This window comes from Amblyraja radiata, unplaced genomic scaffold (assembly GCF_010909765.2).
Source record: "Amblyraja radiata isolate CabotCenter1 unplaced genomic scaffold, sAmbRad1.1.pri scaffold_1143_ctg1, whole genome shotgun sequence".
Taxonomy (NCBI): Eukaryota; Metazoa; Chordata; class Chondrichthyes; order Rajiformes; family Rajidae; genus Amblyraja; species Amblyraja radiata.
The window spans coordinates 1-22,869 of record NW_022630326.1 but is presented as its reverse complement, the minus strand read 5'-3'; the positions used below and the strand labels follow the sequence as shown (position 1 = coordinate 22,869).

The window sequence follows — 22,869 nt, the reverse complement described above, 5'->3', positions numbered from 1 at the left end:
GGAGGAAGGAAGGTCGCATGAGGGGGTCAAGAAAGGGGTCGTGGGCGGGGAGGGAGGGGGAGACAAGAGGGCAGGCTGGGTCTCTATTCCTTAGAGCGCAGGAGGATGAGGGGTGATCTTATAGACGTGTACAAAATCATGAGAGGAATAGATCGGATAGATGCACAGAGTCTTGCCCAGAGATGGGGAATCGAGGACCAGAGGACATAGGTTCAAGGTGAAGGGGAAAGATTTAATAGGAATCGAAGGGGTAACTTTTTCACACAGAGGGTGGTGGGTGTATGGAACAAGCTGCCAGAGGAGGTAGTTGAGGCTGGGACTATCCCAACGTTTAAGAAACAGTTGGACAGGTACATGGATAGGACAGGTTTGGAGGGATATGGACCAAGAGCAGGCAGGTGGGACTAGTGTAGCTGGGACATGTTGGCCGGTGTGGGCAAGTTGGGCCGAAGGGCCTGTTTCCACACTGTATCACTCTGTGACTATGTGACATACTGAGTCTGCGCACTCTTCTGGGGAAGTGGAGGGGTAGATGTGCTTTCTTCATCATTGTGTCTTTCTGTTGCAGGTTTGTGAAGGTCCACATGTGCCATGCCCGTCCCGGCCAGACTGAGCTGGACGACCCCTCCATTGAGGCCGTAGCGGTGACCCGCGCCACGCACGGGGGAGGTGGGAACCGTCCTGCGGGACTGGGCGCCGAGCCGGTCAACCTCCTCCGCTCCGAACCCAACCTCCACCAACGCCGACTCGGTCACCTTCAGTTGCTTCAGAGGTTACAGCGTACAAACAGGCCCTGCGGCCCAACTTGCCCGTGCCAACCCACATGAGTCCCACCTACCCATGCTTTAGATTTTACAGTGTGGAAGCCTGCCCTTCGGCCCGACTTGCCCATGCTGACCCACGTGCACAGCCTCCATCTGCCCGCGTTTGACCCGTATCCATTACATTGTAGAGATTATGGCATGGAAACAGGCCCTTCGGCCCAACTTGTCCATTCCGACCAACTTGCCCCACCTGCACTAGTCCCAGCTGCCGGAGTATGACCCATATCCTTTAGACTTTAGAGTTTACAGCGTGGAAACAGGCCCTTCGGCCCAACTTGCCCATGCCTACTAAGGTGCCCCACCTACACTAGTCCCACCTGCCCATGTTTGACCCATATAATTTTGACTCTAGAGTGTGGAAACAGGCTCTTCGGCCCAACTTGCTCATGCCGACCACCTTGTACTGGTCCTACCTGCCCACATTTGACTCGTATCCTTCAGACTTTACAGCGTGGAATCAGGCCCTTCGGCCCAACTTGCCCATGCAGACTAACTTGCCCCACCTACATGGGTTCCTCCCATGGTCAGGATCGAACCTGGGTCTCTGGAGCTGCAAGGCAGTAGCTCTACCACTGCGCCCGTGACATTTTTCATTTCAATAGTTATCAATTGACGAAAGTCACCTGGAGTGTTGTGTGCAGTGTCGGTCTCCAGATTTGAGGAAGGACATTCTTGCTATTGAGGGAGTGCAGCGTAGGTTCATCAGGTTAATTCCCGGGATGGCGGGACTGTCATATGCTGAGAGAATGGAGCGGCTGGGCTTGTACACTCTGGAATTTAGAAGGATGAGAGGGTATCTCATTGAAACATATAAAATTATTAAGGGATTGGACACACTAGAGGCAGGAAACATGTTCCCGATGTTATAACCATATAACCATATAACAATTACAGCACGGAAACAGGCCATCTCGGCCCTACAAGTCCGCGCCGAACAATTTTTTTTTTTCCCCTTAGTCCCACCTGCCTGCACTCATACCATAACCCTCCATTCCCTTCTCATCCATATGCCTATCCAATTTATTCTTAAATGATACCAACGAACCTGCCGCCACCACTTCCACTGGAAGCTCATTCCACACCGCTACCACTCTCTGAGTAAAGAAGTTCCCCCTCATGTTAACCCTAAATGTTGGGGGGAGTCCAGAACCAGGGGCCACACAGTTTAAAAATAAAGGGTTAGCCATTTAGGATGGAGATGAGGAAACACTTTTTCACACAGCGGGTTGTGAGTTTGTGGAATTCTCTGCCTCAGAAGGTGGTGGAGGCCAATTCTCTGGATGCTTTAAAGATAGTGCTCTTAAAGACAGCGGAGTCAGGGGATATGGGGAGAAGGCAGGAACGGGGTACTGATTGGGGATGATCAGCTATGATCACAGTGAATGGCGGTGCTGGCTCGAAGGGCCGAATGGCCTCCTCCTGCACCTGTTGTCTATTGAAAATTGCGCCCAGTGGATGGCGGATGATGTGATGGTTTCCTGTCTGTCCTTGTCTTGAAGGTGACTCCGTCCACGACGCCAGCCCCTTCTGGCCCACGCCAACTGCGGGCAAAATGAGAAGGCTCGTTGCCCGACCTCCACCGTGGCAGAAAGGTCGCCCCGATGACACGAAGCCCAAGGGCAGGAGGTCGCGATCAGGCAGGTACTGTGCCACGTTTAACAGCAGGCTACAAAGACGCACGTACCGGTTTGGCAGGTTAATCAGCTTGGTAAAATGGACTCTAGCACACCCACGCCTCTACTTCCTTAGAAAGCTTAGGAAGTTTAGTGTAGTCATGGTGGGGCAGCGGTAGAGTCGCTGCCTTACAGCGAACGCAGCGCCGGAGACCCGGGATGGCAGGACTTTCATATGAAGAAAGATTGGATAGACTCGGCTTGTACTCGCTAGAATTTAGAAGATTGAGGGGGGGATCTTATACAAACTTACAACATTCTTAAGGGTTTGGACAGGCTAGATGCAGGAAGATTGTTCCAGATATTGGGGAAGTCCAGAACTAGGGGTCACAGTTTAAGGATAAGAGGGAAGTCTTTTAGGACCGAGATGAGGAAATTATTTTTCACACAGAGAGTGGTGAATCTGTGGAATTCTCTGCCACAGAAGGTAGTTGAGGCCACAGTTCATTGGCTATATTTAAGAGGGAGTTAGATGTGGCTAAAGGGATCAAGGGGTATGGAGAGAAGGCAGGGATGGGATACTGAGTTGGATGATCAGCCATGATCATATTGAATGGCGGTGCAGGCTCGAATGGCCTACTGCTGCACCTATTTTCTATGGTTTCGATCCCGACTACGGGTGCTGTCTGTACGGAGTTTGCACGTTCTCCCCGTGACCTACGTTGGTTTTCTCTGAGATCTTCCTGTTTCCCCCCGCCACACTCTAAAGACAAGATACATTTATTTGTCACATGCTCCAATTGGTAGAGTGAAATGTGTGGTCGCTATACGGCCATACGAGTAAAAAAGAGCACAGGATGATGGAACTCCGACGTCGGAATGGGAGAGCAACCTCAGTGGCTTGGACATCCGAATCGGCCACTTCCTGTACGACGTACAGGTTTGTAGGTTAATTGGCTTGGTAAATGTAAAAATTGTCCCTAGTGGGTGTAGGATGGTGTTAGTGTGCGGGGATCGCTGGTCGGCACGGACCCGGTGGGCCGAAGGGCCTGTTTCCGCGCTGTATCTCTAAACTAAACTAAACTAAGTTTGACAACTCTCACCAACTTCGACAGGTGCGCCATGGAAAGCATGTTATCGGGATGCATCACAGCTTGGTTTGGGAACGGCTCCATCTAAGGCCGCAAGAAACTGCAGAGAGTTGTGGATCAGCATATGTGAGTCCCGCCATCCCAGGAATTAACCAGGTGAACCTACACTGCACTCCCTCAATAGCAGGGTCCTGATGAGACCGCACCTGGAGTACTGTGTGCAGTTTTGGTCTCCTAATTTGAGGAAGGACGTTCGTGCTATTGAGGGAGTGCAGCGTAGGTTCACAAGGTTAATTCCTGGGATGGCGGGACTGTCATATGATGAAGGAATGTGTCGACTGGGCTTATAGTCACTGGAATTTAGAAGGATGAGAGGGCATCTTACAGAAATATATAAAATTGGACAGGCTAGATGCAGGAAAAAAATTCCCAATGTTGGGGGAGTCCAGAACCAGGGGTCACGCAGTTTAAGAATAAGGGGTCAGCCATTAGGAATGAGATGAGGAAAAACCTTTTCACCCAGAGAGCTGTGAATCTGTGGAATTCTCTGCCACAGAAGGCAGTGGAGGCCGATTCACTGGATGTTTTCTAGAGAGAGTTAGATTTAGCTCTTGGGGCTAACGGAATCAAGGGATATGGGGAGAAAGCAGGAACGGGGTACTGATTGTGGATGATCAGCCATGATCATATTGAATGGCGGTGCTGGCTCAAAGGACCGAATGGCCTACTCCTGCACCTATTTTCTATGTTTTCAATGTTTAGAAATAACTCTTACTCCTTAAGAGTAAAGCCCACCCCTTATTCTTAAACTGTGACCCCTGTTTCTGGACTCCCCCCCGAACATGGGGACCATTTTTCCTGCATCTAGCCTGTGCAATCCCTGTTTCTATATGATCCCCTCCCATCCTTCTAAATTCCAGCGAATACAAATCCAGTCGATCCATTCTTTCATCATATGCCAGTCCCATAGCACGAATGTCCTTCTTCAAATTAGGAGACCGAAACTGCACACAACACTGCAGGTGTGGTCTCACCAGGGCCCTGCTGTTGAGGGAGTGCAGTGTCGGTTCACCAGGTTAATTCCCGGGACTGACATATATGACGATCCACGACCCCTCCATTGAGGCCGTAGCGGTGACCCGCACCACGCACGGGGGAGGTGGGAACCGTCCCGCGGGACTGGGCGCCGAGCCGGTCAACCTCCTCCGCTCCCAACCCAACCTCCACCAACGCCGACTCTGTCACCTTCAGTTGCTTCAGAGGTTACAGCGTACAAACAGGCCCTTCGGCCCAACTTGCCCGTGCCAACCCACATGAGTCCCACCTACCCATGCTTTAGATTTTACAGTGTGGAAGCCTGCCCTTCGGCCCGACTTGCCCATGCTGACCCACGTGCACAGCCTCCATCTGCCCGCGTTTGACCCTTATCCATTACATTGTAGAGATTATGGCATGGAAACAGGCCCTTCGGCCCAACTTGTCCATTCCGACCAACTTGCCCCACCTGCACTAGTCCCAGCTGCCGGAGTATGACCCATATCCTTTAGACTTTAGAGTTTACAGCGTGGAAACAGGCCCTTCGGCCCAACTTGCCCATGCCTACTAAGGTGCCCCACCTACACTAGTCCCACCTGCCCATGCTTGACCCATATAATTTTGACTCTAGAGTGTGGAAACAGGCCCTTCGGCCCAACTTGCTCATGCCGACCACCTTGCACTGGTCCTACCTGCCCACGTTTGACTCGTATCCTTCAGACTTTACAGCGTGGAATCAGGCCCTACGGCCCAACTTGCCCATGCAGACTAACTTGCCCCACCTACATGGGTTCCTCCCATGGTCAAGATCGAACCCGGGTCTCTGGAGCTGCAAGGCAGTAGCTCTACCACTGCGCCCGTGACATTTTTCATTTCAATAGTTATCAATTGACGAAAGTCACCTGGAGTATTGTGCGCAGTGTCGGTCTCCAAATTTGAGGAAGGACATCCTTGCTATTGAGGGAGTGCAGCGTAGGTTCACCAGGTTAATTCCCGGGATGGTGGGACTGTCACATGCTGAGAGAATGGAGCGACTGGGCTTGTACACTCTGGAATTTACAAGGATGAGAGGAGATCTTATAGAAACATATAAAATTATTAAGGGATTGGACACACTAGAGGCAGGAAACATGTTCCCGATGTTGGGGGGAATCTAGCCTGTGCAATCCCTGTTTCTATATGATCCCCTCCCATCCTTCTAAATTCCAGCTAATACAAATCCAGTCGATCCATTCTTTCATCATATGCCAGTCCCATAGCACGAATGTCCTTCTTCAAATTAGGAGACCGAAACTGCACACAACACTGCAGGTGTGGTCTCACCAGGGCCCTGCTGTTGAGGGAGTGCAGTGTCAGTTCACCAGGTTAATTCCCGGGACTGACATAGATGACGATCCACAACCCTGCAGTTTCTCGCGGTCTTGGGTGGAGCCGTTCCCAAGCCGAGCTGCGATATATCCGGGAACACGCTTTCCGCGGCGCTCCCGTAGAAGTTGGCGATGGTGGTTGGCGACGCGCCCATCCACGTGACTCATCGAATAAAAGGATTTTTCATTCCCGTAAGAAAACGAGCTGTGTGGCTGTCCTCTCTTGCAGAAACACCAGGCACGGTGCCAGCGGCAGTCGGCACGCACCCGCCATGGTGGCGTGCGAAGGTGGTCGCCGCGGGCAGGAGGGCGAGCGGGTGCGGCTGGCGAGGCTGCCGTTGGCGGCGGCTGACCCGGGCGGCGGGAGACCCTGGAGGGCCGAGATCTTCATCGGAGAGCAGCAGGAGCGATGGCGATGTCTGAAAGACCGTCTCGAACTGAAGACCGACGAGGAAATGGCCAAAGTCCTACTGGATGTGTGAGTAACTCCACCTTCTCTCCCCTTTCCCACTTTAACTGAGTTTAGAGGAGCAACCATGATCGAATGGCGGTGCAGATTCGACGGGCCGAATGGCCTAACCTGGTCCCATGTCCATGATGTCCAATTGTCCCTAGCGTGTGTAGGATAGTAACGACGGATATAAAATGCTGGAGGAACTCAGCGGGCTATGATCACATTGAATGGCGGTGCTGGTTCGAAGGGCCGAATGGCCTACTCCTGCACCTATTGTCTATTGTCTATTGTCATGCAGCATGTGGAAGAAAGAACTGCAGATGCTGGATAAAATCAAAGGTAGACTCAAAATGCTGGAGTAACTCAGCGGGACAGGCAGCATCTCTGGAGAGAAGGAATGGGCGACGTTTCGGGTCGAGACCCTTCTTCAGATGTCAGGGGAGGGGGCGGGACAGAGATAGAATGCAGTCGGAGGCAGGAAGACTGGTGGGAGAACTGGGAAGGGGAGGGATGGAGAGAGAGGGAAATCAAGGGCTACTTGAGGTTAGAGAAGTCAATGTTCATACCGCTGGGGTGTAAACTACCCAAGTGAAATATGAGGTGCTGTTCCTCCAATTAGCGCTGGGCCTCACTCTGACAGTAGAGGAGGCCCAGGACAGAAAGGTCAGTGTGGGAATGGGAGGGGGAGTTGAAGTGTTTGGCAACCGGGAGATCAGGTAGGTTTAGGCGGACTGAGCGGAGGTGTTGAGCGAAACGATCGCCGAGCCTGCGCTTGGTCTCACCGATGTAGAGAAGTTGACACCTGGAACAGTGGATACAGTAGATGAGGTTGGAGGAGGTGCAAGTGAACCTCTGCCTCACCTGGAAAGACTGTCGGGGTCCTTGGATGGAGTCGAGGGGGGAGGTGTAGGGACAGGTGTTGCATCTCCAGGGGAAAGTACCCGGGGTGGGTCAGGCAGCATCTCTGGAGATAAGGAATGGGTGACGTTTCAGGTGAAAACGTGATCAGTCTGAAGACGGGTCTTGACCCGAAACGTCACCCATTCCTTCTCTCCAGAGATGGTTCCTGTCCTGCTGAGTTACTCCAGCATTTTGAGTCCACCTTCGGTCAAATAGTTCCTTCCCGCGCACTCTATTTATCCTGTACCTGTACACTGTTACTCCAGGTTTTGGAGGGATGCGGGCCAAACGCGGGCAGGTGGGTCTAGTGTAGATGGGGCTTGTTGGTCGGGGCGGGCAAGTTGGGCCGAAGGGCCTGCGTCCGTGCTGTGTGACTGTGTGACCTCACTACCTGTAATCGGTTTAAAAGTTGACCTGAATGTCTTGCCTTTTTGCAGGTTTATAGAAAATCAAATGGATCTGCCCGGGCCAAGCTGTACCTTCCTAGAAGACGGTGCGGATGAGAGAACAGATTTCATTTGCGATTCAGTCCCAGGTTTGTTATTCCAGACGGGTTACAGATTTGCCGTCAGTCGGTATCGGGGAGGAACAAAAGATGAGATACTTGAGGATGCAAATTCACAACTTCTAGGGGCAAAATTAGGCCATTCGGCCCATCCACTCCGCCATTCAATCATGGCTGATCTATCTCTCCCCCCTAATCTCATTTTCCTGCCTTCTCCCCAGAACCTTTGACACCCGCACTAATCAAGAATTTGTCTTTTCTCTGCCTTAAAAATATCCACTGACTTGGCCTCCACAGTCCTCTGTGGCAATGAGTTCCACAGATTCACCACCCTCTGACTAAAGAAGTTCCGCCTCGCCTCCTTTCTAAAAGAGCAACCCTTTAATTCTGAGGCTGTGACCTCTGGTCCTAGACTCTCCCACCAGTGAAAACATCCTGCAACCGCAGGAGATGCAACACCTGTCCCTACACCTCCCCCCTCGACTCCATCCAAGGACCCCGACAGTCTTTCCAGGTGAGGCAGAGGTTCACTTCCACCTCCTCCAACCTCATCTACTGTATCCGCTGTTCCAGGTGTGGACTCCTGTACATCGGCGAGACCAAGCGCAGGCTCGGCGATCGTTCCGCTGAACACCTCCGCTCAGTCCGCCTCAACCTACCTGATCTCCCGGTTGCCCAACACTTCAACTCCCCCTCCCATTCCCACACTGGCCTTTCTGTCCTGGGCCTCCTCCACTGTCAGGGTGAGGCCCAGCGCTAATTGGAGGAACAGCACCTCATATTTCGCTTGGGGCAGCTTACACCCCAGCGGTATGAACATTGACTTCTCTAACTTCAAGTAACCCTTGCTTTCCCTCTCTCTCCATCCCCTCCCCATTCCCAGTTCTACATTTTATCTCTGTTTGCTTTGTTGTTACTTTCTCCCAGCTAAAAAAAATCTATTCTACATTTTCCTTGAACTCCATTCCCTTTGTCCCATTTTCACACCTTACACTTCCTTATCTATTATCTCCCTGTCCGCTGACATCAGTCTGAAGAAGGATCTCGACCCGAAACGTCACCCATTCCTTCTCTCCAGAGATGCTGCCCGTCCCGCTGAGTTACTCCAGCTTTTTGTGTCTGTCTACATACACATACTCATAAATATACATATATATAGACCATATATATATATATTATATATACGCACAACCGTACACACAAAAAATAAACATTAATAGTGCAATAATAACAATAAAGTCTATGTAGTTCAGGGCTTATTGAGGTTAGACACAAAATGCTGGAGTAACTCAGCGGGTGAGACAGCAATCCCTGGAGAGAAGGAATGGGCGACGTTTCAGGTCGAGACCCTTCTTCAGAGCTAGACAGAGCTTATTTGAGGTTGTAGTGTTTTAATAGCCTGATGGCTGTAGGGAAGAAGCTGTTCCTGAACCTGGACGTTACAGTTTCCAGGCTCCTGTACCTTCTTCCCGATGGCAGGGGTGAGATGAGTGCGTGGCCAGGGTGGTGTGGGTCTCTGATGATGCTGGCTGCCTTCTTGATGCAGCGACTCCTGTAGATCCCTTCGATGGTGGGGAGGTCAGAGCCCGTGATGGACTGGGCAGCGGTCACAGTCTTCTTCGCTCACGGGCTTTTGAGTTGTCGAACTAGGCCCTGATGAAGATAGACACAATAAGCTGGAGTAACTCAGCGGGTTTGACCAACATGCCCCTTCTGCACCAGCCCAACCTGCCCCCGTTCATAAATTCATAAGTTCATGAATGATAGGAGCAGAATCAGACCCTTCGGCCCATCAAGTCAACGCCACCATTAAACCATGTCTGATCTATCTTCTGTCTGTCTGTCTGTCTATCTGTCTATCTATCTATCTATCTATCTATCTATCTATCTATCTATCTATCTATCTATCTATCTATCTATCTCTCTATCTCTCTATCTCTATCTCTCTATCTATCTATCTATCTATCTATCTATCTATCATCTATCATCTATCACCTAACTATCATCTATATCTATCTATCTATCAATATCTCTATATATCTCTCTCTATCTATCATCTATATCTATCTATCTATCTATCTATCTATCTATCTATCTATCTATCTATCTATCTATCTATCTATCTATCTATCTATCTATCTATCTATCGCCTTGAGTATTAGAAAGGCGCTATATAAATCCCATCCATTATTATTATTATTATCTCTCCCTCCTAACCCCATTCTCCTGCCTTCTCCCCATAACCCCTGACACCCGTACTAATCAAGAATCTATCTATCTCTGCCTTAAAAATATCCACTGACTTGGCCTCCACAGCCGTCTGTGGCAATGAATTCCACAGATTCACCACCCTCTGACGAAAAAAATTCCTCCTCATCCCCTTTAAGCTACTTGTAAGGTCAAAGGGAGCGACCCATCTTTAATAGCAACACAGCATGGAAAATGTGAACTCCTGTACCTTGTGTATTCACCGGCCATCCGCGAGTCATGGCTCCAGGCGGGAGAGCCCTGGTTGAGATAAAGAAGGGAATGTAGATAAGTGTAGTGTAAAAAATCAATGATATGCAGTAAAAGCTGGAGTAACTCAGCGGGTTTGACCAACATGCCCCTTCTGCACCAGGCCAACCTGCCCCCGTTCATAAGTGATCGAAGCAGAATTTGGCCATTCTGCCCATCAAGTCTTCTCCGCCATTCAATCACGGCTGATCTATCTCTCCCTCTCAACACCATTCTCCTGCCTTCTCCCCATAACCCCTGACACCTGTACTGATCTATCTCTGCCTTAAAAATACCCACTGACTTGGCCTCCACAGCTGTCTGTGGCAGTGAATTCCACAGATTCACCACAGACTCGGGCAGCATCTCTGAAGAGAAGGATTAGGCGACGTTATGGGTCGAGGACCTTCTTCAATAGACAATAGGTGCAGGAGGAGGCCATTCGGCCCTTCGAGCCAGCACCGCCATTCAATGTGATCATGGTTGATCATCCCCAATCAGTACCCCGTTCCTGCCTTCTCCCCATATCCCCTGACTCTGCTATTTTTAATAGCCCTATCTAGCTCTCTCTTGAAAGCATCCAGAGAACCCGCCTCCACCGCCCTCTGAGGCAGAGAATTCCACAGACTCACAACTCTCTGTGAGAAAAAGTGTTTCCTCGTCTCCGTTCTAAATGGCTTACCTCTTATTCTTAAACTGTGTGTGGGCTCTGGTTCTGGACTCCCCCAACATCGGGAACATGTTTCCTGCCTCTAGTGTGTCCAAACCCTTAATAATCTTATACGTTTCAATGAGATCCTCTCTCATCCTTCTAAACTCCAGAGTGTACAAGCCCAGCTGCTCCATTCTCTCACCATATGACAGTCCCGCCATCCCGGGAATTAACCTTGTAAACCTACGCTGCACTCCCTCAATAGCAAGAACTTCCGACCCTGAGTGTGACGATGCTTCAGGGACGTTTCGGTGCCGGCAAGTCTTGATGTGGTGTTCGATAAACCACTGGATTCAGACCACAGAGCTTGATTCACTGGGCATCGGCTTCCTATGCTCCCAAGACGACAAATTCACTGGAATTTAGAAGGATGAGAGGAAGCCTTATAGAAACGTACAGAATTCATCAGGGATTGGCTAGGCTAGATGCAGGAAACATGTTCCCCATGTTGGGGGGAGAGTCCAGAACCCGGGGTCACAGTTTAAGAATAAGGGGTTGACATCAAATGCTGGAGAAACTCAGCGGGTGAGGCAGCATCTATGGAGAAACGGAGTATGCGACGTTTTGGGTCGAAACCCTTCTTCAGACTGAGGAAAAACTTTTCCACCCAGAGAGTTGCGAATCTGTGGAATTCTCTGCCACAGAAGGCAGTGGAGGCCAATTCACTGGATGTTTTCAAGAGAGAGTTAGATTTAGCTCTTACGGCTAACGGAATCAAGGGATATGGGGAGAAAGCAGGAACGGGGTACTGATTGTGGATGATCAGCCATGATCATATTGAATGGCGGTGCTGACTCGAATGGCCTACTCCTGCTCCCATTTTCTATGTTTCCAATACAGTGCTGCTAATTCACCTGATGACTCAGTTTTTGCGCTGCTTGTCTTGTTTGACCCTTGAGGCAGTGATGATTTTCACGTGGTTTTTTTTTTCCGCTCTCCCTTCTCCCCAGAGCAAGACGACTTAGACAGCTACACGTCTCAGTCGCTGTCAGCAGGATCCGAATCGACCATCACCCTCTCTCACCCCAGCAGGTACTGACCTCGTGGGTCTGAAGCCCAGCGTCTGTCTGTCTGTCTGTCTGTCTGTCTTTTTGTTTAAGAAGGAACTGCAGATGCTGGAAAATCGAAGGTACCTATACAAGCTGGAGAAACTCAGCGGGTGCAGCAGCATCTATGGAGCGAAGGAAATAGGCAACGTTTCGGGCCGAAACGTTGCCTATTTCCTTCGCTCCATAGATGCTGCTGCACCCGCTGAGTTTCTCCAGATTTTTTGTGTACCTTCTGTCTGTTGGTCAAAACGCAACAGGGTGGAGGAACTCAGCTGGGTCGGGCAGTGAGGAAGGCAAATGCAATGTTATCATTCATTTCTTGGGCGGCACAGTGGTAGAGCCGCAGCCACGGAGACCCGGGTTCGATCCCGACTACCGGTGGTCGGTGGGGGCGCTGCAACCCGACGTCCTGTCAGCAGCGTGTCCGTTTTTGTCTACTTTTTTTGTTTTTTTAGTATCTCTTATGTTTCTCGGTGTGTTTGGTGTGGGGGGGGTGAGGGGGAAACCGCTTCGGTCGCCTCCTCCACGGACAGGCGACTTTTTCCAGGTCGCCTCCCCCGTGGCCTAACAGCAAGGATCGGCGCGGTCTTTCCCGGAGACGCGCCCGGGGCTTCAGCGGCGGGCGCAGCGTGGACTCTCGGCGTGGAGCGGGCGAGCTCTTGTTGGGGCTCGCCGGAGGGGAGCGCTCCGTTTCGCTGGCCCGCGGCAGCCGGCAGCCTGAAGCCGCGGTCTGCAGAGTTCCAGCTGGCGCGGCGTCCATACCTCGTGGGGGACCCGGGGGGAAGAAGAAGCTCCGAATGCCGGCCCGCGGCCAACTTCTACTGTGGCGACTTACCATCACCCCTAGAGGGGAGCTTCGACCGCCGGCCCTGCGGTCTGCGGTGCTTCTGGCTGCGGCGCGAATTTTAAATCTTCGACCGCCGGCCTGCGGCCTACACCAACCTAAAGCCGCGGTCTCCGGTGGGGAAGAGCTGATCCTGGACTTACCTGGACTTGTACCTTGTCCTTTTACCATCTGGACGCCCGCAGCAACGGCTGCGGAGGGTTGAGGTCCTGACCACGGGGGAAAATGGAGGAGTGGTGGATGTTTATGTTAAATGTTTATTGTGTATTGTGTGTTCTTTATCATTGTACCGCTGCTGACAAATTCATTTCACTTGCACTTTATGTGCAATGTGACGAATAAAACTGATTGATTGATTGATTGATTGTCTGTGCGGAGTTTGCACGTTCGCCCCGTGACCCGTGTGGCTTTTCTCCAAGATCTTCGATTTCTTCCCACACTCCAAAGACGTACAGGTTTGTAGGTAAATTGGCTTGGTAAATGTAAAAATTGTCCCTAGTCTAGTGTGTGTGTAGGGTAGTGTTAAGCCCCTGTCCCACTTTCCGGAGTTACTCATGAATTCCCCCGAGTTTCCCCCTTGATTCAAACTCGGGGAATGTCCGTAGCGAGTCCGTAGGAGTCTGTAGATGTTTCGTAGCGGCTCGTAATGCCAGCCATAGGTACTTGGGGCATCGGGTAAGTCGGGGCGTTTTTTCTGCATGATGAAAAATGTCCACAAGTAAAAATAAATATCCCCGAGTACCTACAGCTGGCATCTCCGAGTTTGAATCAAGGGGAAAAGTCGGGAGAATTCGTGTGTAATTCGGGAAAGTGGGACAGGCCCTTTAGTGTGCGGGGATCACTAGTCGGCGCGGACCCGGTGGGCCGAAGGGCCTGTTTTCACGCTAAACTATCTTGAAACTAAACTAAAGTCGCTGCCTCACAGCGTCGGAGACCCGGGTTCGATTCCAACTACGGGTGCTGTCTGTACAGAGTTTGTACGTTCTTCCCCGTGACCCGCGTGGGTTTTCTCCGGGTGCTTACTGGAGGTGATTAGTGGAGTCATACTGCATTCTCAGGATGGAAATATCAAAGACTAGAGTGCATAGCTTTAAGGGGAAAAGACTTTGCCTTCCATCACAGTGGGTTCACTGTGATGGATGTTTGTGTGAACTTAATTGTGTGTATGTCTGTAGGACATTGTCTTTGTTTGTATGGCTGTGGAAACAAAATTTCGTTTGAGTCTCACTGGGGCTCAAATGACAATAAATTTGTATTGTATTGTATTGTATTGTAGGAGCAAAGTTTAAAGAAGATGTGTTAAGTTAAATTTTAAAATGTGCGGGGCAAGTTTTAGTTTAGTTTAAGAATTAGGGGTCGGCCATTTAGGACCGAGATGAGGAAAAACTTCTACACACAGAGAGTTGTGAATCTGTGGAATTCTCTGCCACAGAAGGCAGTGGAGGCCAAGTCACTGGATGTTTTCAAGAGATTTAGCTCTTAGGGCTAATGGAATCAAGGGATATGGGGAGAAGGCAGGAACGGGGTACTGATTGTGGATGATCAGCCATGATCATATTGAATGGCGGTGCAGGCTCGAAGGGCCGAATGGCCTACTCCTGCACCTATTTTCTATGTTTCCATGTCTTTGAAGCGTGGGAGGAAACCGAAAATCTCGGAGAAAACCCACGCAGGTCAGGGGGAGAACGTACAAACTCCGTACAGACAGCACCCGTAGTCGGGATGGAACCCGGGTCTCCGGCGCTGTGAGGCAGCAACTCTACCGCTGCGCCGCCCCACTTACGCCCACTGATTTAAAAGCTTTGAGTCTGAGAACGTCTATCCACGTTCTCCAGAGATGCTACCTGACCCGCTGAGTTACTCCGGCATTTGTGTGTCCTGCTGAGTAACACGGGAGAGCTTACTTTGACACAGAGGTTAGTGGGTGCCTGGAACGCGCTGCCAGGGGGTGGTGGTGGAGGCAGATGCGATCGTGGGGTTTAAGAGGGTTTTAGATAGGCACGTGGCTATGCAGGGAATAGAGGGCTATGGATCGCGTGCAGGAGATCAGTTTAACTTGGCTTCATGTGCGGCACGGACATTGTGGGTGGCACAGCCTGTTCCTTTGATGTACTGTTCCATGTTCTATGATCCAAGAGATTGATTAAAAGAGTAAATATGGAATACAAGATTAGCCTTGCAAGGAGTGAGTATGCCGACTCTGAAGCGTCTGAATGATGTCGCAAGAAAAAGGTGAAGGTAGATGTATAAGGAATTCAGAAGCAGGAGAATTTATAACGGGAAGCAAAAAGCCGATAGAGTATTGAAGTTAGACACAAGATGCTGGAGTAACTCAGCGGGACAGGCAGCATCTCTGGAGAGAAGGAATGGGTGACGTTTCAGGTCGAGACCCTTCCAATATATTAACTTGTTCAAGTTCAAGTGAGTTTATTGTCATGTGTCCCTGTATAGGACAATGAAATTCTTGCTTTGCTTCAGCACACAGAACATAGTCGGCATTTACTACAAAACAGATCAGTGTGTCCATATACCATAATATAAATATATACACACATGAATAAATAAACTGATAAAGTGCAAATAACAGAAAAATGGGTTATTAATAATCAGAGTTTTGTCCGAGCCAGGTTTAATGGCTGTGGGGAAGTAGCTATTCCTGAACCTGGTTGTTGCAGTCTTCAGGCTCCTGTACCTTCTACCTGAAGGTAGCATTAAGAGATGAGTGTGTGGCCAGGATGGTGTGGGTCTTTGATGATACTGCCAGCCTTTCTGAGGCAGCGACTGCGATAAATCCCCTCGATGGAAGGAAGGTCAGAGCCGATGATGGACTGGGCAGTGTTTACTACTTTTTGTAGTCTTTTCCTCTCCAGGGTGCTCAAGTTACCGAACCAAGCCACGATGCAACCGGTCAGTATGCTCTCTACTGTGCACCTGTAGAAGTACTTGTCTTCACAGGTTTGGTGTAGAGGAGGGTCTCAATCCGAAACGTCACCTAACCATGTCTTTCAGAGATGCTGCCCGACCCGCTGAGTTACTCCAGAATTTTAGTTTAGTTTCAGTTTAGTTGCAGTCGAGATGCAGCGTGTTTAGAGAAACAGGCCCTTCGGCCCACCGAGTCCGCGCTGACCAGCGACCCCCGCACACTATCCTACATACTACAGACAATTTACAATCTTTACCGAAGCCAATTAACCTACAAACCTGTGCGTCTTTGGAGTGTGGGGGGAAACCGGAGCACCCGGGGAAAACCCACGCAGGTCACGGGGAGAACGTACAAACTCTGCACAGACAGTACCCGTAGTCAGGATGGAACCCGGGTCTCTGGCGCTGTGAGGCAGCAACTCTACCGCTGTGCTAGATTCCAGCATCTGCAGTTGCTTATATGCACATATTTTCAGTTTAGTTTATTGTCACGTGTACCGAGGTACAGTGAAAAGCTTTTGTTGCGTGCTAACCAGTCAGCGGAAAGACTATACATGATTACAATCGAGCCGTCCACAGTGTACAGATACATGATAAGTGAATAACGTTTAGTGCAAGGTAAAGCCAGTAAAGTCCGATCAAAGATAGTCCATTGGTGCCTCTGTTCCTGAATGCAGTGCTCTCTTAAGGAGGAACTTCTTTAGTCAGAGGCTGGTGAATCTGTGGAATTCATTGCCACAGAGGGCTGTGGTGGCCAAGTCAGTGGATATTTTTAAGGCAGAGATAGATAGATTCTTGATTAGAACGGGTGACCCTAATCTTTGCACATCCCCACTTGTCACTTTTTTAATTTCATGTTTCATGGATTTTGTGTTTTATGTCTGTTGGCAGATCAATTTCTCTCCTGGGATAAATAAAGTTGTATTGTATCGTATCTGTTAAGGGTTCTATCGTATGGTATAGTGTTAAGGGTTACGGGGAGAAGGCAGGAGAAGGGGATTAGGAGGCAGAGATCAGCCTCGATTGAATGGCAGAGTGGACTTGATGGGCCGAATGGCCTAATTCTACTGGGATAACTTGTGACCTTGCCTTCCAGCATGGATAGCTTTGAGGATGAGGCCGAGGCTGAGTTGTTCAGTGGCACGGACGCCCAGTACGGGGGCAACACGAGGCACAGGAGGCCCAGGACGCTGGCGTTGATCAACCACGAGGGCCGACGGGCCACGCCGGAGGGATGGGAGCTGGGCGGCGGGAACTGCAAGCTCGAGCCCTGTGGGTGGAGCAGCAGAGGGTCCGATCCAAAGCACAAGGAGACCGAGTCCATGAGCTCATCGAGGATGTGAGTAACGCTGGCTCGCTGCACCCGCTCCAGTTCTCTTGCACCAGGCTGTTGTTTTACAGGCGTTTGCTTTTTTCACGGGGGTCTGTGCGAGTCGTACGGTCGTACTGGGTCGTGAAGTCTTGGGGGTCAAGGTCACGGGGCCTGGGGTCAAGGTCACGGGGCCTGGGGTCAAGGTCGTGGAGCCGGGGGGTCAAGGTCAGAGAGCCTGGGGTCAAGGTCCCGGCATGGGGTCAAGGTCACAGGGCCTGGGGTCAAGGTCATGGGGCCTGGGGTCAAGGCCACGGGGCCTGGGGTCATGGTAACATACCCTGGGGTCAAGGTCACGGGGCCTGGGGTCAAGGTGACATACCCTGGGGTCAAGGTCGGAGCCTTGGGGGTGTCGTGTAGTCTTGGGGGTCAAGGTCACGGTGCCTGGGGTCAATGTCACAGTGCCTTGGGGATTGTCGTGGAGTCTTGGGGGTCAAGGTCACCGAGCCTTTGGGTCATGGTTGTTCTGTCGGGCTTGGGGTCTTTAGAGTCGTGGGCTCGCTAGGGTCTCTGGGTTGCTAGGATCTCTGGGTCGTTAGTATCTGGGGGTCGTTAGTGTCTGGGGGTCGTTAGTGTCTGGGGGTCGTTAGTGTCTGGGGGTCGTTAGTGTCTGGGGGTTAGTGTCTGGGGGTCAGTGTCTGAGGGTCGTTAGTGTCTGGGGGTCGTTAGTGTCTGGGGGTCGTTAGTGTCTGGGGGTCGTTAGTGTCTGAGGGTCGTTAGTGTCTCTGGGTCGTTAGTGTCTCTGGGTCGTTAGTGTCTGGGGGTCGTTAGTGTCTGGGGGTCGTTAGTGTCTGGGGGTCGTTAGTGTCTGGGGGTCGTTAGTGTCTCTGGGTCGTTAGTGTCTGGGGGTCGTTAGTGTCTCTGGGTCGTTAGTGTCTGGGGGTCGTTAGTGTCTGGGGGTCAAGGTCAGAGAGCCTGGGGTCAAGGTCCTGGCCTGGGGTCAAGGTCACGGCCTGGGGTCAAGGTCATGGGGCCTGGGGTCAAGGTCACAAGGCCTGGGGTCATGGTAACATACCATGGGGTCAAGGTCACGGGGCCTGGGGTCAAGGTCATGGAGCCGGGAGGGGAGTCAAGGTCAGAGAGTCTGGGGTCAAGGTCACGGGGCCTGGGGTCAAGGTCACAGACCCTGGGGTCAAGGTCGGAACCTTGGGGGGCGTCATGTAGTCTTGGGGGTCAAGGTCACGGAACCTGATGTCAAGGTCACGGAGCCTGTGGTCAAGATCATGGAGCTTGGGGTCAATGTCACAGTGCCTTGGGGATTGTCGTGGAGTCTTGGGGGTCAAGGTCACCGAGCCTTTGGGTCATGGTTGTTCTGTCGGGCTTGGGGTCTTTAGTGTCGTGGGCTCGCTAGGGTCTCTGGGTTGCTAGGATCTCTGGGTCGTTAGTATCTGGGGGTCGTTAGTGTCTGGGGGTTGTTAGTGTCTGGGGGTCGTTAGTGTCTGGGGGTCGTTAGTGTCTGGGGGTCGTTAGTGTCTGGGGGTCGTTAGTGTCTGGGGGTCGTTAGTGTCTGGGGGTCGTTAGTATCTGGGGGTCGTTAGTGTCTGGGGGTCGTTAGTGTCTGAGGGTCGTTAGTGTCTCTGGGTCGTTAGTGTCTCTGGGTCGTTAGTGTCTGGGGGTCGTTAGTGTCTGGGGGTCGTTAGTGTCTGGGGGTCGTTAGTGTCTGGGGGTCGTTAGTGTCTGGGTCGTTAGAGTCTGGGGGTCGTTAGTGTCTGGGGGTCGTTAGTGTCTGGGGGTCGTTAGTGTCTGGGGGTCGTTAGTGTCTGGGGGGCGTTAGTGTCTGGGGGTCGTTAGTGTCTGGGGGTCGTTAGTGTCTGGGGGTTAGTGTCTGAGGGTCGTTAGGGTCTGGGGGTCGTTAGTGTCTGGGGGTTAGTGTCTGAGGGTCGTTAGTGTCTGGGGGTCGTTAGTGTCTCTGGGTCGTTAGTGTCTGGGGGTCGTTAGTGTCTGGGGGTCGTTAGTGTCTGGGGGTCGTTAGTGTCTGGGGGTCGTTAGTGTCTGGGGGTCGTTAGTGTCTCTGGGTCGTTAGTGTCTGGGGGTCGTTAGTGTCTGGGGGTCGTTAGTGTCTGAGGGTCGTTAGTATCTGAGGGTCGTTAGTGTCTGAGGGTCGTTAGTGTCTCTGGGTCGTTAGTGTCTCTGGGTCGTTAGTGTCTGGGGGTCGTTAGTGTCTCTGGGTCGTTAGTGTCTGAGGGTCGTTAGTGTCTCTGGGTCGTTAGTGTCTGGGGTCGTTAGTGTCTCTGGGTCGTTAGTGTCTGAGGGTCGTTAGTATTTGAGGGTCGTTAGTATCTGGGGGTCGTTAGTGTCTGGGGGTCGTTAGTGTCTGAGGGTCGTTAGTGTCTGGGGGTCGTTAATGTCTGGGGGTCGTTAGTGTCTGGGGGTCGTTAGTGTCTGGGGTCGTTAGTGTCTGGGGGTCGTTAGTGTCTGAGGGTCGTTAGTGTCTGGGGGTCGTTAGTGTCTGGGGGTCGTTAGTGTCTGAGGGTCGTTAGTATCTGAGGGTCGTTAGTATCTGGGGGTCGTTAGTGTCTGGGGGTCGTTAGTGTCTGGGGGTCGTTAGTGTCTGGGGGTCGTTAGTGTCTGGGGGTCGTTAATGTCTGGGGGTCGTTAGTGTCTGGGGGTCGTTAGTGTCTGGGGGTCGTTAGTGTCTGGGGGTCGTTAGTGTCTCTGGGTCGTTAGTGTCTCTGGATCGTTAGTGTCTCTGGGTCGTTAGTGTCTGGGGGTCGTTAGTGTCTGGGGGTCGTTAGTGTCTCTGGGTCGTTAGTGTCTCTGGGTCGTTAGTGTCTGAGGGTCGTTAGTGTCTGGGGGTCGTTAGTGTCTCTGGATCGTTAGTGTCTGGGGGTCGTTAGTGTCTGGGGGTCGTTAGTGTCTGGGGGTCGTTAGTGTCTGGGGGTCGTTAGTGTCTGGGGGTCGTTAGTGTCTCTGGGTCGTTAGTGTCTGGGGGTCGTTAGTGTCTGGGGGTCGTTAGTGTCTCTGGGTCGTTAGTGTCTGGGGGTCGTTAGTGTCTCTGGGTCGTTAGTGTCTGGGGGTCGTTAGTGTCTGAGGGTCGTTAGTGTCTGAGGGTCGTTAGTGTCTGGGGGTCGTTAGTGTCTGGGGGTCGTTAGTGTCTGGGGGTCGTTAGTGTCTGGGGGTCGTTAGTGTCTGAGGGTCGTTAGTGTCTGGGTCGTTAGTGTCTCTGGGTCGTTAGTGCCTGGGGGTCGTTAGTGTCTCTGGGTCGTTAGTGTCTGGGGGTCGTTAGTGTCTGAGGGTCGTTAGTATTTGAGGGTCGTTAGTATCTGGGGGTCGTTAGTGTCTGGGGGTCGTTAGTGTCTGGGGGTCGTTAGTGTCTGGGGGTCGCTAGGGTCTCTGGGTCGTTAGTATCTGAGGGTCGTTAGTGTCTGAGGGTCGTTAGTGTCTGGGGGTCGTTAGTGTCTGTGGGTCGTTAGTGTCTGGGGGTCGTTAGTGTCTGGGTCGTTAGTGTCTCTGGATCGTTAGTGTCTCTGGGTCGTTAGTGTCTGGGTCGTTAGTGTCTGGGTCGTTAGTGTCTGGGGTTCGTTAGTGTCTGGGGGTCGTTAGTGTCTGGGTCGTTAGTGTCTGGGGGTCGTTAGTGTCTGGGTCGTTAGTGTCTCTGGGTCGTTAGTGTCTGGGGGTTGTTGGTGTCTGGGGAGTCGTTAGGTCTGTGGGTCGTGAGTGTCTGGGGGTCGTTAAGTCTGGGGGTCATTAGAGTCTCTTAGGGGTCGTTAGTCTTGGGGTCTTGGAGCCTCAGGGTTGTTAGATTCTTGTGATTATTAGGATCGTTAAGAGTCTGGGTCACCCGGGGCGTTAAAGAGCAGTGGGGTTTGTTGGGGTCCCGGGGTCGTTAGTCTCAGTGTCTGTTGGGGTCGTGGACTCTTGGGGTAGTTAGATTCTTGGGGTCATTACAGTATCGGGGTTAGTGTCTGAGGGTCGTTAGAGTCTGGGTCTGGAGGTGATTAGGGTCGTTAGGGTCTGGTACATCGTTAGGGTCTGGGCATGGACATCCCCAGTGTCCATAGTGTGTGTTGATAGTGTTAGTGTGCGGGGATCGATCGCTGGTCGGCGCAGACTCGGTGGGCCGAAGGGCCTGTTTCCACGCTGTATCTCTAAACTATACTAAACACTATACCTACAATGTGCAGAAAAATGGACGTTCTCTGTGTGTCTGGAATTCTCTGCCTCCAGAGGGAGGTGGAGGCCGATTCTCTGGAAGCTTTCAAGAGAGAGTTAGATAGAGCTCTTAAAGATAGCAGATATGGGGCGAAGGCAGGAACGGGGTACTGATTGGGGATGATCTGCCATGATCACATTGAATGGCGGTGCTGGCTCCTGCACCTATTGTCTATTGTCCCGCTTGGAGTGCATACTGTCGTTGTGTCCTTGGGCAAGACACTTCACCCACCTTTGCCTGTGTGTGAATGTGTGTGAGTGATTGGTGGTGGTCGGAGGGGCCGTAGGCGCAGATTGGCAGCCACGCTTCCGTCAGTCTGCCCCAGGGCAGCTGTGGCTACAGAAGTAGCTTACCACCACCGAGTGTGACTGAGGAGTGAATGAATAATGCGATGTAAAGCGCCTTGAGTATTAGAAAGGCGCTATATAAATCCCATCCATTATTATTATTATTATTATTGTCTATTGTTTCCCTGCTTGTGTTTTCCAGACTCCACAAAGGGCTGGAGAGGCAGTCGTCGTCCGATCGGGAAATCATTGCGGTCTGCATCGGAGATGAAAGTGTCCTGACCATCAAAGAAGGTTTGAGTTTAACACGGAGTACTGATCACTGTAGAATGAATAGTTATCAGGTCAGACGTCAGGTATGCGGGGGTGGAGCTGAAGCTGGAGCAACTCGGCCGGTCTGGCAGCGCCTCAGAAGAAAAAGAATAAGTGACGTTTCTGGGTGGGGACCTTCCTTCACGCTATTCCTTCTCTCCAGAGATGCTGCCTGACCCTCCGAGTTACTCCAGCTTGTTGTGTCTGTTCCTGGAATGGTAGGTCTCACCAAGAGAGGACAGAGACACTGCGAGAGAACGAGAGTGTGCGGCACGGTGGCACAGCGGGTAGAGTTGCTGCCTCACAGCGCCGGAGACCCGGGTTGTATCCCGACTGCGGGTGCTGTCTGTACGGAGTTTGTACCATCTCCCCGTGACCCGTGTGGGTTTTCTCCGAGATCTTCTGATTCCTCCCACACTCCAAAGACGTGCAGGGATGTCGGTTAATTGGCCTGGTGTAATTATACATTCGCCCCAGTGTGTGTAGGATAGGGGATCGCTGGATGACGTGGGCCGAAGGGCCTTTTTCTGTGCTGTATCTCTAAAGTAAAGGGGAGAGAGGGCGAGAGTGAGTGAGTGAGAGAGAGGGTGGGAGAGAGAGGGTGGGAGAGAGAGGGTGGGAGAGTGAGGGAGGGTGTGTGTGAGAGAGAGAGAGGGAGTGAGAGGGTGGGAGAGTGAGGGTGGGATAGAGGGAGTGAGGGAGGAGAGAGAGGGAGGAGAGAGAGGGAGGTTAGAGAGGGAGAGAGAGGGATGTACGAATGCTCTTGATGTTCTGGTCTTTGTGCAGAGCAAGAGGACTGGTTCGGACTGCCGTCTCCAGCAGCATCTGCCTTCTCTGGGACCACGGTCACACTGTCTCATCCCAGCAGGTGGGTGATGGTAACGGGCGCGCTGGGTGGGCACGTACTTGTGATGGGTGTCAGGGTAGAGCTGCTGC

The 22,869-nt window shown here is 51.8% G+C and overlaps 1 protein-coding gene across 1 annotated transcript; it reads left to right on the top strand.

The window, feature by feature from the left end:
• Nucleotides 1-454: 454 nt before the first annotated feature.
• LOC116969771 lies at nt 455-22,856 on the top strand (the record flags this gene model as incomplete). Its single annotated transcript, XM_033016553.1, has 8 exons — nt 455-669; nt 2,324-2,465; nt 6,160-6,408; nt 7,722-7,819; nt 11,948-12,029; nt 16,909-17,151; nt 21,824-21,915; nt 22,720-22,856. Coding segments are annotated over exons 1-8 (1,128 nt in total), but the record flags the coding sequence as incomplete, so codon positions are not given.
• Nucleotides 22,857-22,869: the final 13 nt, after the last annotated feature.